Source organism: Cottoperca gobio, chromosome 5 (genome assembly GCF_900634415.1).
Source record: "Cottoperca gobio chromosome 5, fCotGob3.1, whole genome shotgun sequence".
Taxonomy (NCBI): domain Eukaryota; kingdom Metazoa; phylum Chordata; class Actinopteri; order Perciformes; family Bovichtidae; genus Cottoperca; species Cottoperca gobio.
This window is the reverse complement of record NC_041359.1, coordinates 16,118,307-16,134,233: the sequence shown is the minus strand read 5'-3', so window position 1 is coordinate 16,134,233 and position 15,927 is coordinate 16,118,307. Positions and strand designations below refer to the sequence as shown.

General features: G+C 39.3%; 1 protein-coding gene across 2 annotated transcripts; it reads right to left on the bottom strand.

The window, feature by feature from the left end:
- Positions 1-3,519: 3,519 nt before the first annotated feature.
- LOC115007825 (myosin heavy chain, fast skeletal muscle-like) lies at positions 3,520-14,074 on the bottom strand. 2 transcript variants are annotated; one of them, XM_029430825.1, is made up of 39 exons: positions 13,874-14,074; positions 13,090-13,233; positions 12,845-13,001; positions 12,715-12,742; positions 12,514-12,625; positions 12,322-12,414; positions 12,178-12,241; positions 12,002-12,100; positions 11,814-11,917; positions 11,579-11,717; positions 11,376-11,494; positions 11,112-11,261; positions 10,851-11,021; positions 10,457-10,763; positions 10,201-10,271; positions 10,030-10,117; positions 9,772-9,889; positions 9,560-9,683; positions 9,332-9,468; positions 8,972-9,227; positions 8,636-8,878; positions 8,376-8,552; positions 8,081-8,226; positions 7,905-7,995; positions 7,433-7,822; positions 7,225-7,351; positions 6,812-6,930; positions 6,521-6,717; positions 6,250-6,433; positions 5,996-6,161; positions 5,730-5,854; positions 5,279-5,587; positions 4,981-5,184; positions 4,774-4,899; positions 4,515-4,685; positions 4,327-4,431; positions 4,142-4,237; positions 3,866-3,997; positions 3,520-3,646 (listed from the first exon to the last, which is right to left on the bottom strand). In XM_029430825.1, exons 1-39 carry the CDS (start codon positions 14,072-14,074, stop codon positions 3,626-3,628), a joined length of 5,811 nt encoding a protein of 1,936 aa, XP_029286685.1. In that variant the 3' UTR covers positions 3,520-3,625. The 2 variants fall into 2 exon arrangements, with proteins under 2 accessions (XP_029286685.1, XP_029286684.1); XM_029430824.1 differs by lacking the exon at positions 3,520-3,646 and having other exon boundaries at positions 3,851-3,997; positions 10,418-10,763.
- Positions 14,075-15,927: the final 1,853 nt, after the last annotated feature.

Genomic DNA, 15,927 nt, shown 5'->3' with positions numbered 1-15,927 from the left:
TGAACATCTCCCACTCAGGTTCAATGCCCCCAACCTCCACAAGGATGGCTGAAAAGCTCCGCCGGAGGTGTGAGTTAAAGATCCCCAGGACAGGGGCTTCCTCCAGTCGTTCCCAGTTCACCCGCACTACCCGTTTGGGTTTACCAGGTCTGTCCAGAGTCTTCCCCCACCCCTTGATCCAACTCACCACCAGATGTGAGGCCAGATGATATATATATATATATATATTTATATATATATATATATATATATTTATATATATATATTTTTTTATATATATATATTTATTTATATATATATATATATATATATATATATATATATATATATATATTTATATTTATATATATATATATATATATATTTATATTATATTTATATTTATATTATATATGTTATATATATATATATTTAATTTATATATATATATATATATATATATATTTATATATATATATATATATATTTATATTTATATTTATATTTATATTTAATATATATTTATATATATATATATATATATATATATATATTTATATTTATATTTGTATATATATATATATATATTTATATTTATATATATATATATATTTATATATAAATATCCTGTCCTGACAGTCACTCCAGGATCTCCAGTGAGCTGCCTTTCCATTATCTAATGCAGAGAGACTGTGTTTTCAGCTGTCAGGGATTAAAACATTAGTTTTGGGTGGCTTGGAGAGGACCAGAAAAGAAATCCAAGAGTCAAGCAGCTTTTGTGCATTTGCTCATATTGTCTGTCAGTAAAGATATCAAACACTAAGCGGAGGTCTTTAGGGTGAAAGAAGATAGGTCGCTGAATACTTCCACAGACACAAACAGCTCTGGATGAGAGTTGAGGTATTTTTTGGCTCATCTGATTCAAAAAAGCAACATGCTAGCACGCCAGCTGCTGTCAATGTCCATGTTAGGAATAGTGGTACCTTCTATCCAGCAGGCATTGTGCCTCGATATGTGGCTTAAAGAGCAATACACTGATTTAGCTATGATATCAGACCATCAGTGTTTGGCAAAGCAGTAAGAATTCTATTGTCATTTTGATGCATCATATAACAAGCAGACCTCATAGGCTCCTCTCTTATAAACTGAACATCTGACACTGAAGAGATGAGGCTTTCAGGAGAGACGAGGTCTGCTGCAGAACATAACTTCTATTCGGGTAAAACTGTTTTTATTTGCAATTTATCAAATAGGATATTGTTTTAATTTGTCTTTTTCTACATTTTTGTGTATAGTCAAGCAGTTGAGCTTATAAATATGATAAAGTGTTTCTGCACTATGCTTGACAAAGCATATTTATTTTTAAAATTGTAAAACCATATTCAGAAGGTAATGAGTTTCAAAGTTATTAATAGTTCTTCACTTGTAATAACTGCTAAAATGCCTTTTTTTGGGTGAATTAATTCTGATAGAATACTTGAGATACAGTGCTGAAAAATGGGATAACAAGTTTAGCAGAAATAAAAGCAGGTTTCTTTTTTGTGAATTCGATACTTGTCAAACATGGATACAGTTATTTTGGCGGGGCTTTAAGCGGAATGTAACCGTTTTTCAAATAACGCTACTGTAATATACCATACTTAGCTGTGTGTGTATATTTATGCAAAGGAACAAAAAATACAGACATGTATCTATACAAATGTGTGTCCCCTGTGTGTGCAGTGAAGAAAGACCTCTGACAATAATATAAAGTTGTGTCTGGTGTCATAGGAGCCAACAGGTGCAGTAAGATTAGGAGAAAAGCAGCTGTCATTTCTCACAATGTTAATGAAATGGCTTTACTCCGAAATACTATGTGGAACTTATTTTCTTTTCTGCTGTCAGGATGAGCAGTGCAATGAGTAAAATAAACTAAATTTGTCTTGCACTTAATTCGGATATATGTTTGTCTTTTAAAAGTTGCATCTAATGACTCCTGTTGTTACAGTTGAGATATTCGTGCCATAATAATTCTAACTGTGTTGTTAAACTGTGTTTTCACTGCTTCACAGGTAGACCTGCCCAGTGGTCAAGGTGAGAGGCACCACGTACTCTACAGGAGCAGATACTGATAAAGATGTTCATTCATTACCATAAAAAAGCATTGTAATAAATATGAAAGCATGAATATTTGTCCTAACTTTAAGCGGTAGTTATCAAACAGTTTCAGTTGTGTAAGAGTACACTTTAAATGTATGCTCTTACAAAATGCCATTTTGGGAATGTTGGGAGTTATTTGCATTCTTGTTTAGAGTTTGTTTGCCTGGCAACTACATGACAATGATATAACTCCATGAAGTTATTGCGCCCAGCCAAGAAACACTGAGGCAGCCGCATGCATTTAACCCTGTGAAACCACAATGTGTTGTTTCTACACTTCAGTTTTTAAACCAGTTAAAACTAATGAGATATAACATGTTAATTAAAGTTAAAGCTTAAGAGGTGGTGGTTGGTGGATTTAGTTACCGTTTGGACAGAGCTGAGCAGGAGTGTATCTTTGTTCCCAGCTTAATATCCTCTTGATATGACTCATAAACGAGACGTGTGTGTTTTATGTTTTTAGCAACGTGTGTTACTCCAGGTCAAATGTTGAAGTCACCCACCTAAAGCTTATAGCCTACTGATGTTATAACCTTGAAAACTATGGCCTCATATTTGCGGGCAAGACATTTTAATTTTTATTCAGACATTTATATCTCCACGGTGGCTGAATTGATGTTTACCATTCAAACTGCATTTGAAACGTCCATCTCCCTTCATTTGTTTTCATTTTGAACTGCAAAGATAACCTTTACCAAATATCTAACAATGTTAATTTATATCAAGAACATAGAACCCAATGTAGCTGACTCCAGCTAGGCTAGCTGTGTCCTCCTGCCTCCAGTCTTTGTGCTAACTGGCTGCTGGCTTCGTGATCAATCTTCTCATCTAGCGCTAACTCTCAGCATGAGAGTTAATATACCTATTTTCATAAATGCAAAACTATTCCCTTAAGGTATCATTCACTGCAGATAAGATGAAATGTGGGTACAATCCATAATTAAGTGATATTACTTCTGTTTCTGCATTTTTGCTACACAGCAGGTTGGTAACTCGGATGCTTACCGAGGGCAACAGTGAAGTTAGCATCTCCCTGGTTCCCAAAAGGCCAGAGACAAAAAGCCAATGGGATTTTATCATTGGATTTTGGATAATTGCAGAAAATAAGCTCTAACAAATGAAAGTTTGTGTTCTTAGACATTTTGTTCAGCAAGATAATCTTCACAAATGAACGTTAGGCTATAAATGAACTACACCAGGGTCACATGACTTCACGTCACTACCACTAACTGTGTTTAAGTGAGCGAGTTTGATTTGTAGATTTAGATCCCAGGCTGAGCAACAAGACACCCAAGCTCAACACCATAATGACACAATATGCATATCTGATGTTTGTTTTTGTAGCTCTTCTACTACTAGTACTTATGTTTGTGTTTTGCAAAGAAAAGTGTAAAAACAGGAGACTGGCAACAACATTTATTTAATGTAGATCTACAATATTTGGTGAGAGCAATTCAATGAAAAAACATATTATATGATTCTCATTTGTGTCTCTCAAAGTTGCAGATTATTCTTCAGCCTCCTTTCCCTAGAATGGATAGAAAGAAGAAATAATGAATGACATTGGGCCTATGAGAGGAAGCATGTAGCTTAAACTTCCTCCATTTAAAATCCAAAGTCACAGGAGCATACTGATGCATGTGAAATGTCAAACAACATTAGCTCATGAAACAAATTATGTTGTTTTCCTGTAAGATTATCAATAACCAATTCAACTTTTTACCACAGCTTTTTATGTATCACTTACTTTTCCAATTTCCCGACTTTTTGCCCTCAGCTTGTTGACCTGAGACTCGGCGATGTCGGCGCGCTCCTGAGCTTCCTCCATCTCATGCTGCACCTTTCTATACCTGGACAGGTGAGTGTTGGCCTGCTCCTCCTGTGAGGAAATATAACATGAGTCAACATCCGTCATCATTACAGACATAAAAGAAGCGTGTGATGGTATCTTTTTGTTTCCAAGTCTGACTGTACTGCATTTAGCTTTATTTGAGACGATGCAGTGAAAATGTTTCTGACTCACAGCCTCCTCTGACTGCCTCTTGTAGGCCTTCACTTTCAGCTGCAGCTTGTCCACCAGGTCCTGAAGTCGGGAGACATTCTTCCTGTCCTCATCTGTCTGCAACATGAATTCACGATGGAAATTGATTAATTTGCACCTTTGACAGACGACTGTACCGATCAATAGGAAGAAAAAAACCTGCGTACCTGATAGGTGAGCTCCTTTACTCTTCTCTCATATTTACGAACACCTTTGATAGCCTCTGCTCCTCGTCTCTGCTCGCCTTCAACCTCAGACTCAAGCTCACGCACCTGAAATATGAACGATGTATGCTCTTATTTTGAAGTGCAAGATTAAAAACATGCAGTAGAAATCAGATCAAATTCATTTTTACCCGAGCCTCCAGTTTCTGGAGCTGCTTCTTGCCGCCCTTCATGGCCAGATTCTCAGCTTCATCAAGGCGGACCTGCAGGTCCTTCACTGTCACCTCCAGGTTCTTTTTCATCCTCTCCAAATGAGAGCTGGTGTCCTGCTCCTTCTTCAGCTCTTCTGCCATCATGGCGGCCTGAAATGTTGTTGAATTTGATATTATTTTAAATAAGCATATTGCAGTCTAATGTTTCAATTACTAAACATGTGTAAAGATGACTCACATCAGTGATGGCCTTCTTGGCCTTCTCTTCAGCATTTCTTGCTTCCTGGACAGAATCTTCCACTTCCCCTTGGATCTGGACAAGGTCAGACTCCAACTTCTTCTTGGTGTTGATGAGGCTGGTATTCTATTATTAAAAAAACGTTAAGTTAATTTTCATGTTTTGAACTATAGGAGACTAGTCTTGTTTGTCAACCTTTGGGCATACCTGAGAGTGCAGCAGTCCCACACGCTCGCTAGCATCAACCAGCTCCTGTTCAGCCACTTTGCGGCATCTCTCCGTCTGCTCCAGTGCAGCTCTCAGCTCCTCGATCTCAGCCAGCATCAGGTTGTTCCTGCGCTCCACCATGGCTACCTGCTCCTTCATGTCTTCCTGGCCTCTTATGGCTTCATCAAGATGAAGTTGGGCATCCTAAATTGTAAAACATTGATAGATATACATCATCAAACCCTTCAGCTTGTTTTTGAAGCAAGATGATATGCCGAAAATCCTTCAGTGAAAGTACCTTAAACTGTCCCTGCACGTTTCTCAGCTGTTTCTGGGCTTCAGCGGCCTGGCGGTTGGCGTGGCTCAACTGAATCTCCATCTCATTGAGGTCTCCCTCCATCTTCTTCTTGATTCTCAGGGCATCATTCCTGCTCCTGACCTCGGCATCCAAAGTGCTCTGCATGGTCTCAATCACTCTCTGGCTGTTCCTCTTGATCTGCTCAATCTCCTCGTCCTTCTCTGCAAGTTTTCTGTCAATTTCACCTTTGACTTGGGTGAGCTCGAGCTGAACACGCATAATCTTGGATTCCTCGTGCTCCAGGGTAGCCTGTTAAACAAGTTTGACCTTTATCAACTAGAGCACAGAACAGTTCCAGAAACCGAGGCTGAGTCACAGTGAAGAAGAATGGCACTGACACTTTTACAAGGTGAGTCTCACAGGTTTGCTCTAAAGCTCTGCATATATTTACCTCTGCTTCCTCCAGAGCAGTCTGGATCTCGGTCTTCTCAATTTCCACTGTCTTCTTTCCCTTCTCGAGCTCATGGATGGTCTTACCGGTGTCACCAAGTTGTTCACTCAAATCTGAGATCTCGTCTGTTAGAGCAGATTTATAAAGTATACATTTTAGAATATAAAGCAATATTTGCAAAAATAAAGTAATGGAGACACTTCAGATACATTGACTTGGGGTTTAGAGTGTATATCTGTTGGGGAAAACAGAATGAATTGTCTTACGTTGCAGGTTCTTGTTCTCTCTCTTCAGGGTCTCCAGGTGGTCCAGACATTCTTCATATGAATTTTTCAATTTGAACATCTCTGTGCTTAATGAGCGAGACTCCTTCTGAGCTCCCTCCAGCTCTGCCTGGCTCTCCTCATATTTCTGCTTCCACTCTGCAAGAACCTGAAAGTACGACAAACAATTGAATGTTTCTTTCTGTCACCTCACATTAACCAGTCAATAATCATATGTTTGTACAAAAATATCTAACCTTGTCAAAGTTCCTTTGCTTCTTGTCGAGGTTAGCAGCCAGAGCATTAGCTCTCTCCACATCAATCATCAGGTCCTCCACTTCACCCTGCAGTCTCTGCTTTGTCTTTTCCAGAGATGCACATTTTGCATTCACAGCCTCGATGGATTCCTCTGCATCCTGAAGACGCTGGGCAAGCTTTTTTCTGAAAAACCATACAGTAAACAGGTGTTATGCTGATTTACAGAATCAATGCATGTGGAAAAAGAGTGATTTCAGGACTGTTCATTACTTAGACTCCTCCAGCTCCTCAGTGCGCTGAATGGCATCCGTCTCATATTTGGATCTCCACTGAGCCACTTCGCTGTTGGCCTTGGACATTGCACGCTGCAGCTCAGATTTGGCCTCCTGCTCCTCCTCGTACTGCTCTCTGAGCAGGTCGCAGTCATGACGAGCCGACTGAACAGCATGAGCCAGAGCGTTCTTGGCCTGTGAAACAATTGAGCACCTGATTAATATTTGATACCAATCGTCTGTTGCACTTTTCTTCCGTAATTATTCTGCTAATTTCAGAGAATGTTACCTTAACTTCCTCCTCTATGTGCCTCTTCAGCTCCTCAATCTGCTGAGTGTAAGCCTGTTTGGCTCTTGTCAGCTGAGAAACAAGAGCTTCTTTCTCCTCCAGCTGACGCGTACATTCACCTAAAGAAAAATATTAGTTGATTTATTGCAGCAGCACCTAACATACTGATATATACACAGTTTTCACATTATTCTGCAAGAAAGGTTTTCTTCTTGGGTCATCATGTTGAATTGAGACACATTTTGTAAGTTTGCAGCTAGTGACATACAGTATGCTGATATGTGCATCAAAATCTTGTAGAATAAGGTTGTTGAAAATAGGAGAGAAACATTGGAAAGTAAAGTTTGATTTAGGGATCTTCGTGACAATGATTTAATATACAGAATGTATACAACAGGAGGCGATATTCATACCATTTTCAGTTTGAAGTCTTGCTTTCTGTGTACTCATGTCATTTAACTGCCGCACATTTTCATCATTCTTGGTTTTGAGCTCACTCAGTTGATCTTCTAATGTTCTGCACAACTTTTCAAGGTTTGTCTGGTAAAAGAAAACATGTATTAGTATAAAATTATTACCATTATGTTTTGCTCCCTGTAAGAAAATGTAGCTCTCTCTCACCTTCGATTTGGCGACAGACTCCATGTTGCTGCTGAGGTCATCGATCTCCATCTTGAATTCACTTTTCTCTTTCTCCAGCTTCTGTTTGACTCTCTGGAGGTTGTCAATCTGTTCTCCCAGCTCTGCCACACTGTCGGCCTGCTTCTTGCGGAGAGCTGCAGCTGTGGCCTCGTGCTGCAGGGTGGACTCTTCGAGGTCACGACGCAGCTTCTGAAACTCGGCCTCACGCTTCTTGTTCATCTCGATCTGAGTAGACGTTGCTCCGCCAGCTTCTTCCAGCCTCTCGCTGATCTCCTCAAGTTCCCTGGAGAGATCAGACCTCTGCTTCTCCACCTTGGCTCGAGCGGCCCGCTCAGCCTCGATCTCCTCCTCCAGCTCCTCAATACGAGCCTGAAACACACAAGGTTGAACTGAAAATCCTTCAAGATATTTGAATGTTCCTATTACGTTTGACAAATACTTCAAATTTTACCTGGAGTTCCTTTATCTTTTTCTGTAGCTGGATTCCAAGAGACTGCTCGTCCTCAATCTTACTCAGGAGCTGGCTTACCTCAAAGTCCTTCCTGCAGGGGACAGAATAAGATGCTGTGATTCTCAAAAAATAATTTATTGCAAGTCGGTAGACGGATGGCATTTGTTTATTCTTACTTCTTTATTTTCTCATCCGACTGCTGCTTGTCATTCTCCAGATCCATTAAGGATTCTTGGGTCAGTTTCAAATCTCCCTCAAGCTTTCTTTTTGCTCGCTCGAGATCCATACGGAGCTTTTTCTCTTGCTCCAGGGAACCTTCAAGCTGTCAACAAAATAGATGTTTTTTAAAATTAAAGTTTTATTCCATAATATCTTAAGTAAATCTAACTCCATTTTTGATGATAATTATGGTTGGGTTTTTTGTTCTGTTTAATAAACAAGTAAAACTTTTTAAATGTAGATGTTACTGACGTCGTCCACTTGTTGCTCCAGCTTGACTTTGGCCTTCGTCAGAGTGTTGACTTTGTCTTCCTCTGCCTGCAGATCATCAAGGGTCTGCTGATGGGCCTCTTGGAGGGCTTTCTTCTCTTTCGTCAACTTGGCAATGGTCTCATCTTGAGATGTCATTTCCTCTGTAAGGTTTTTGACCTATAAATGTGGACATGAAACTTTAATTAACAAAAAGTTTTGAATCTCCATGAAAATGTATGATAGAAAAGCCTTCTCGTAACCTTGTTCTCAGTGGCGTGTTTCTCCTTTTCCACTTTGGCCAGGGTCAGCTCCAAGTCATCAATGTCTTTCTTCAACTCAGAGCACTCGTCCTCCAGCTTCCTCTTCTTTGCAGTCAGCTCAGCATTCATTTCCTCCTCATCCTCCAGTCTTTCAGATGTCTCTTTAAGTTTGGCTTCAAACTGGATTTTTGATTTAATGAGCCCTTCGCACCTTTCCTCTGCATCACTGAGGCTTTCACCTTCCTAGATTTGCAATGATATCCAAATAAAATGATTAATTATTTGTAAAAACCGGGATCATTGAAGTAGCAAATGATCTTGTTATATTTAACGTACAGATTGAATTTGCAACTGCAAGTCATTCTTCTCCTGCAGCAGAGAAACCATCTTCTCCTCCAGTTCCTTCTTCTTAGACAGAGCCTTTGCTAGATCCTCTTTCATCTTTGCAAAGTCCTCTTTCATTTGCACCATCTCTTTTTCACTCTCTGCACTCTTCAGCAGAGGTTTGATCTTGAAGTACAGCTTCATCCATGGCCAGGTTTTGACATTCATGAATGAGCGGATGTTGTACTGGATGGAGTAAATGGCCTCCCTGACAACAAAGAAAACATTTAGTTAGAAAATGTTGAAAAGTGGCAAACTTGAAAAGACATGCTTTTAAATGTAGACAACATCAACAACAGACAGACACATTACCTTCGCTCCATCATCTTGACAAACTCTCTCCTCATGAGGTAACCTCTGCTGAGAGCCTGGGTCATTGTGACCAGCTCCGCCAGTTTCTCATCCCTCATCTCCTCCAGAGTTCCCAGCAGACCGGCTTTGAAAAACACCTGAGAATCAATAATTATAATTATTTTCAAATAATTCCTTATTTAAATCTTTTGTAAACAGGCTTGTCCAGGGAAGCATTTCTTACTCTACCTTGGTGTGACCAAACTTGTACTGAGTGTTGTCCACATCGATGGATCCCAGCAGTTTCTCTGAGGCCTTCTTGTTGTCAATGAATTGGCCCTCTGGGATGACACTAGCATTCAATACTTTGTATCTGAAAGTAAAGATGTCATTCAGTTAGACACTCTAGGTTGAAGATAATAAACACTTTTCATTCACTGTCACAGTGATATTTCTGCTACCTCTGCTTGAAGTCACTGTAGTTGATTCTGCTGGGGAAGCCCTTTCTGCAGATCCTGATACCTTCCAGCACACCGTTACACCTCAGCTGGTGGATGACCAGGAAGTTCTCCATGAGACCTATGATATATCATTAGGAATTTGTAATTAATTAGTAACTGTACAAGAAATGATCACATAATATTATACATCTTCTTTAACCTTCTTTATGTCTTTATAACTTTATTAAATGAACCAACATTGACACAAAGAGCACATACCTGGTGTTTTTGATTCATTGGGAATCAGGCAGCGCACAAAATGAGGATGTGTGCTCCTCAAATTTGTCATCAGCTTGCCCAAATTTTCCTGAAGAATTAGAAGGACATTATATTGGCAAAAGGCACTAAATTAGTGTAATGAAGAACATAAGTCCTTCTTTCATATCTTACCCTGAACATTGCAGATACAGTCTGGAAAGAACCACCCTTCTTCTTGGCACCTTTCTTTGCACCACCCTCAGCTGTCAGTGGCACAACAATTACATTAAGATGATTAAATTCAACACAAGTAATAAATGTGCAATTTCTGATATTTAATGAGAGACACGTAATAATAATAATTATTAGTAATAATAGTAATAATTCAGAACAATTCCTAACATCTTACATGTTGTGTAGAACCTTAAATATAAAATAAGATCCTTACCTTCTGCTGCGTTATGTGATGCATAGAGGAGAGCCAACAGTTTGACTGAAGACTTCTGGTAGAGCTGAACCACTGAGTCGTTCAGGGGGTCTTTGTTCTTATCCAGCCATCCAGTGACACTGTATTCAACAGTGCCGGCATAGTGCAACAGAGCAAAGTGAGCCTCAGCTTTGCCTTTGGCAGGTTTGGGCTTCTCGAAAGCCTTGGTTTTTCCAATATGCTGGTCATACAGCTTGTTCTTGAAGGTGACGTCTGATGCCTTGGGGAACATGCACTCCTCTTCAAGGATGGAGAAGATGCCCATTGGCTGTCAAGATGAAATGATTGTTTAAAACGGAAGCTTCAAGTCATAAGATAGTTTCCTGCGTTTGTGAATATACAGCATGTCACTCACCTTCTCAATCAGCTCAATGCAGGCAGCCAAGTCCATACCAAAATCAATGAACTCCCATTCAATTCCCTCTTTCTTGTACTCTTCTTGCTCCAGGACAAACATGTGGTGGTTGAAAAACTGTTGCAGCTTTTCATTGGTGAAGTTGATGCACAGCTGCTCCAAGCTGTTATACTTGAGATGGGAAAGAAGATAAAGTGTCAGACTCTCATTGTGCTGGTTCACTCTGTGAAACTTAACAAGTACAATGTGTTGTTTACTTACATCAAAGATTTCAAACCCGGCAATATCCAGCACACCAATGAAGTACTGTCTGGGCTGCTTTGTATCCAGCATCTCATTAATTCTGACGACCATCCACAAGAACATTTTCTCATAGACAGACTTGCAGAGAGCACTGACCGAATTGTTGACCTGATTTTACAGATACAACAGAAATAAAACATTAATATCATTAATCATTATCCTTTTCAGGGGTTAAACAGGTGATAGTGTTAAGATTCACAGGACTGTAGGTGAACATTTTACCTGAGGCACAGTCTGGCCTTTAGTCACATATTCATTTCCGACTTTCACCCTGGGGTAACACAGAGCCTTCAGGACGTCAGCTGAGTTCAGGCCCATGAGGTAGGAGATTTTGTCGGCGACTGAAAAGAAAAGAAAATTGAGAGTGAGATTTAATTTTATAGAGAAAACAAAAGATTCCAATTAACATCCAACAACCAACATACCCTCGGTGCCATCGGGCTCAGCCTGCTCTTCACGCTGCTTCTGCTTGAACTTCAATGCTCCGTGATGCATCACAGCTCCAGTCAGCTTGTAAATGCCGATCTTCTCATCAGCAGTGAAGCCCAGGATGTCGATGGCAGTCTGTGAGTATTCAAAGAAAAGTCACAAGTTCTGCTCTCAGGAAACAAATTTAAAAAATGAATACAGTTGAGGGTGTGGATTTGATCGTTTCCTTACATCAGTGGCGACGAACTCCTCAATGTCATCGATACTCTTGACAGTGATTTCACCCTGACTGATCATGGGATAGTCATATGGATTGGTGGTGATGAGGAGAGCCTCTGAAGAAACAAAGCTTGTTGTTAATTCTTGGTCAGCAAATATGATACAGCAGGTAGTGAATGAATGTCTCAATAATGTCTCACCTATCAGCTCAGGTTTGTGGCCCGTCATGAGCTGATAGAAGATGTGGTAGCTCCTCTCAGCACTCAGCTGGAACGTCACTCGAGACTTCTCCAGCAGATCTGTTGATCACACAGTGACACACCAGTCAGCTCTGTTGAATAAGCTGAACAAAAACAAACTAAGGTATCTTCCTTACATGTCTCAATGTCTGCTGAGGCCAACTTCCCCGATGTTGCAAAATGGATTCTGATGAATTTACCCTAAAGGAGGACTAAAGATTAGAATTTCAACTTATTACATTCCTATATTGTTTAAAAGACTTACGTTAACAAACACTTACAAAGCGGGATGAGTTGTCATTCCTCACAGTTTTGGCATTACCATACGCCTCCAGCAGTGGGTTTGCTGCAATGATTTGATCCTCCAGTGACCCCTAGAAATAACATTAATTTAGTCAATGTAATAGTATTAATAATAAATAAATATTAAGAAATAAATACATTTTATATTAATATTGTTCGACTTCTCTTGCCTTCATCTTGCTAGCCTGCTCCTCTGCTTTCTTTCCTCCAGCTACTGCGATTGTCGCAAAGTACTGGATGACACGTTTGGTGTTGACAGTCTTTCCTGCACCGGATTCTCCGCTGGGTTGAGGGATGTGTTCATAAGTATTATTTGAAATGACTCATGTTGCCAATACTCATACTGTAGATAATATAAAGTTCTCACTTACGTAATCAGGATGGACTGGTTTTCTCTATCTGCAAGACATCAAAATGGTGTACAACAGTTAGGAGTTGACTTTTCTAAAAGTACAGCTGCTATATATCTGGACACACAGTAGCTTACAAACTGACTGATACCTTGGAGCATGAACTGATAGGCGTTATCAGAGATGGAGAAGATGTGGGGTGGAGCCTCAATCCTCTTTTTGCCTCTGTATCCTGCGACAACCGTTGAGTCGTACACTGGGAGCCACTTGTAGGGGTTGACAGTGACGCAGAACAGCCCTGAGTAGGTCTGTAGAGACAGAGAGGATTTTTACTGACGGACATCTTTCTTTAGTCATTGTTTGGTCTACTGACATGATGATCAGGTCAGAACTCACGTAGATCATCCATGCTGCATAGCGCTCTTTGAGGTTATACAGCACAGAAGGCTCACTGAGGTGGGTCATCATGGCCATGTCTTCAATCTTATCGTACTTTGGAGGATTCATGGGGAAGATTTCTGTGTCTTTCACAGTGAGAGTCTGTTACAAGGACAGAAACAACACAGGACTTCAGTTTTGACAGTGGAGCTGGTCAGTATTCATTATTATTTGTATTACAGCAAGAGGTTATGATTTAGAGAGGTAAAAGTACTAATACCACAGTGTAGAAATACTCTGTTACAATTAAACGCCCTGCATTCAAAATGTTACTTAAGTAATAATACAAAATATCAAAAGCATCACAATATACTTAAAGTAACAAAAAGTAAAAGTACTCATTCTGCACAATAGCCCATTTCAGAATACATTTTATATTATTGAATTATAATTATTGTTTATCACTTTAATGTTGTTGCTGGGAGCTATACTATATAAAACTATCTAAAATGATCATATAAATGTAGTGCGGTAGAAGTATAAAGTACCATGAAGTAAATTACAAGTGCTTCAAAATTGTAATTAAGTACAGTATCTGAGTAAATCTACTTAGATAGTGTCCATCACTGACAATTTATAAAACCACAAAAAATGAATCTTCCCGGATTATTAAAGAGAAATAATAGTGCTGAACACATCTATTCTTTTGTCTTCCATCACAAGACAGGCACTTTATGCACTCGTATGTCAACAAATTGACACATTACATTTTATTTGTTTATTCTACTGCCATCAAGTTTACCTTTCCAGTGATGGTATCCACGGTGGCTTTGCCGCCCTCTTTCTTAGTAAGTTTCCCCTTGAGGTACATCTCTGCCGGCTCGCTCACGAAGAAGGCTGTTTTAGCATCAAAGGGAGTCGTTTGAGCCTCGACTCTCTCTTTTGCTGACTTCCGGAGGTAAAGGGCCGCCGGGCCAAAACACTCCATTTCCCCGTCCCCCATGTTGAGTCTTTACTGCAAGTGAGTAAAAACACAGGAGTCATTATTTCTGGTGATGGTACTTCACTGATTAACAAAGCTTTTAACATTGTGATAAATGTTGCAACAGAAAAAGACAATGGTTTAATTTTTACTTATTTATGTTTTAGGAAAAATGAAAAAGTTAAAAACAAAAGCTAAACTCATAGTTTTCAACAACATAGTGACATCATTCTGAGTCAGATACACAATATGAGCTATGTTAATTAACTTGTTACCAAACAAGATTAAACATATGGAACAGGTTTGAATCATCACATGTATATTCTGTACTCGGCTTTTGATTAAAACTGTCTTGACAGAAGGTAAGGTAAAATAAATGAATTACCTTCTTCCCTCCCCTCAGATAAACAGAAATGGATGGCTTAATGAGTGTTCTGAAGAAAGACACAAATACTTTCAATTAATAACAGCAATTAAAACATTTCACATTAAAAGTGAACTTACTATACACTGAAGTCCTGGCACAAACACGACAGTTCTCTATTCATTTTGTGGTGTCTGGCAGCGAGTGGTCATGCCCTGCATTGTTTAATAAGCTGCTGCTCCTAATAAAAGACTGTAACACACTCACCTTGACTGGTCGTCTGTCAGTCCTTGGGGGCGTCCAGCCTCCTTCTTATATAGAGAGATCAGTGTTCACTCAGCAGAAATTGCTTGCTTTATTTGGTCATGTACTTTTACTCTCATGCTTGAGTTCTTTGGCCTCTAATTTGATCTCTGGCATCTTTTGTCACCGAACAACACCTGACACTTTGACAGGAGTTTAAAGAGGCAAAGATTTAAATGAAATAATATATACAAATACTGTTCTTTGAAATGATTGTGGTTTATTACTGTGTACAGCAAACTGTGATCATGTGATCAAAATCCTTAGTTTTTTCTTAAATACATACCATAATATCCTTTGGGGCTGCAGAATGTGACGAGAGAGAGCACACAAAACATTTGTCTCACATTAAACTATTTTACAGGAAGAGTCGTGGTGCCACACAATAGACGTAGTTAAACTATAGACTGAAATTAAAATTCTATAAATAGATCTAGACACTTATAATGCAGCATTTTTTAACCTTGCGTAAATGTTGTTCTGGCAGGTGTATTCGGTTACTGAAGTTCAGACATTGTTTTGGTCTTTGCGATAATCTCCTTAATGCACCTTGGCACTGCAGAGGATCCGACTTTAGCCGTGGAGAAGCTCTCATATGTCACTGGTATTCTGTTGCAGAAGCCTTGCAAGTCTTTCCTGTGACAAAGGAGCAGAATTGGTCCTAACAGTTGCTAATCTAAGAACCTGTGAAAATGATGATACCTCATGATAACAGAAACACTCGCTGACGTCTGCATTTTGTGAAATCTCAAACCTAATTAGATTTGTTCAATATGAAGGACAATAGGAAGAAGAACAATACTCATATTTATAGCGCTTGTCAAGGAGATATTTATGTATCTGGTAAAACATGCGATATGCAGCCTGTGAAAGATAATTTTTCAAACAAATGGTGATGGCATTTGCATTTTTAACATTCTCTTGAGTCCATTACAAAACACTTTAGGTACAGTAATGTCCGTGTCACATCTTAGCAAAAAAGATTGAACACAAAAACTGCCGTGTGAAATTCTGCCAGCACAGTGTCAAGACAAGAAAACCTCCTGAAAAGAGATGACTGCAACACTTGAACGATAGTAAAGCTGCCGAAGTGTCTAATTATCTCGTTATAACAACCAAAGGTGGAAATCTTTTGGAGCAGGGCCAATGTTTGAGTTAATGTGACAAGATTACAAACGCCACAACATCACTGCAACACACTCATGTA

Excerpts from the sequence above, each read along its gene's own strand:
- LOC115007825 (XM_029430824.1), bottom strand. The coding sequence starts at position 14,074 with ATGGGGGACGGGGAAATGGAGTGTTTTGGCCCGGCGGCCCTTTACCTC. Across the intron at positions 9,890-10,029 it reads CAATGAATCAAAAACACCAG|GTCTCATGGAGAACTTCCTG; the intron begins GTATGTGCTCTT and ends GATATATCATAG. Across the intron at positions 9,228-9,331 it reads GTCAAGATGATGGAGCGAAG|GGAGGCCATTTACTCCATCC; the intron begins GTAATGTGTCTG and ends CTTTGTTGTCAG.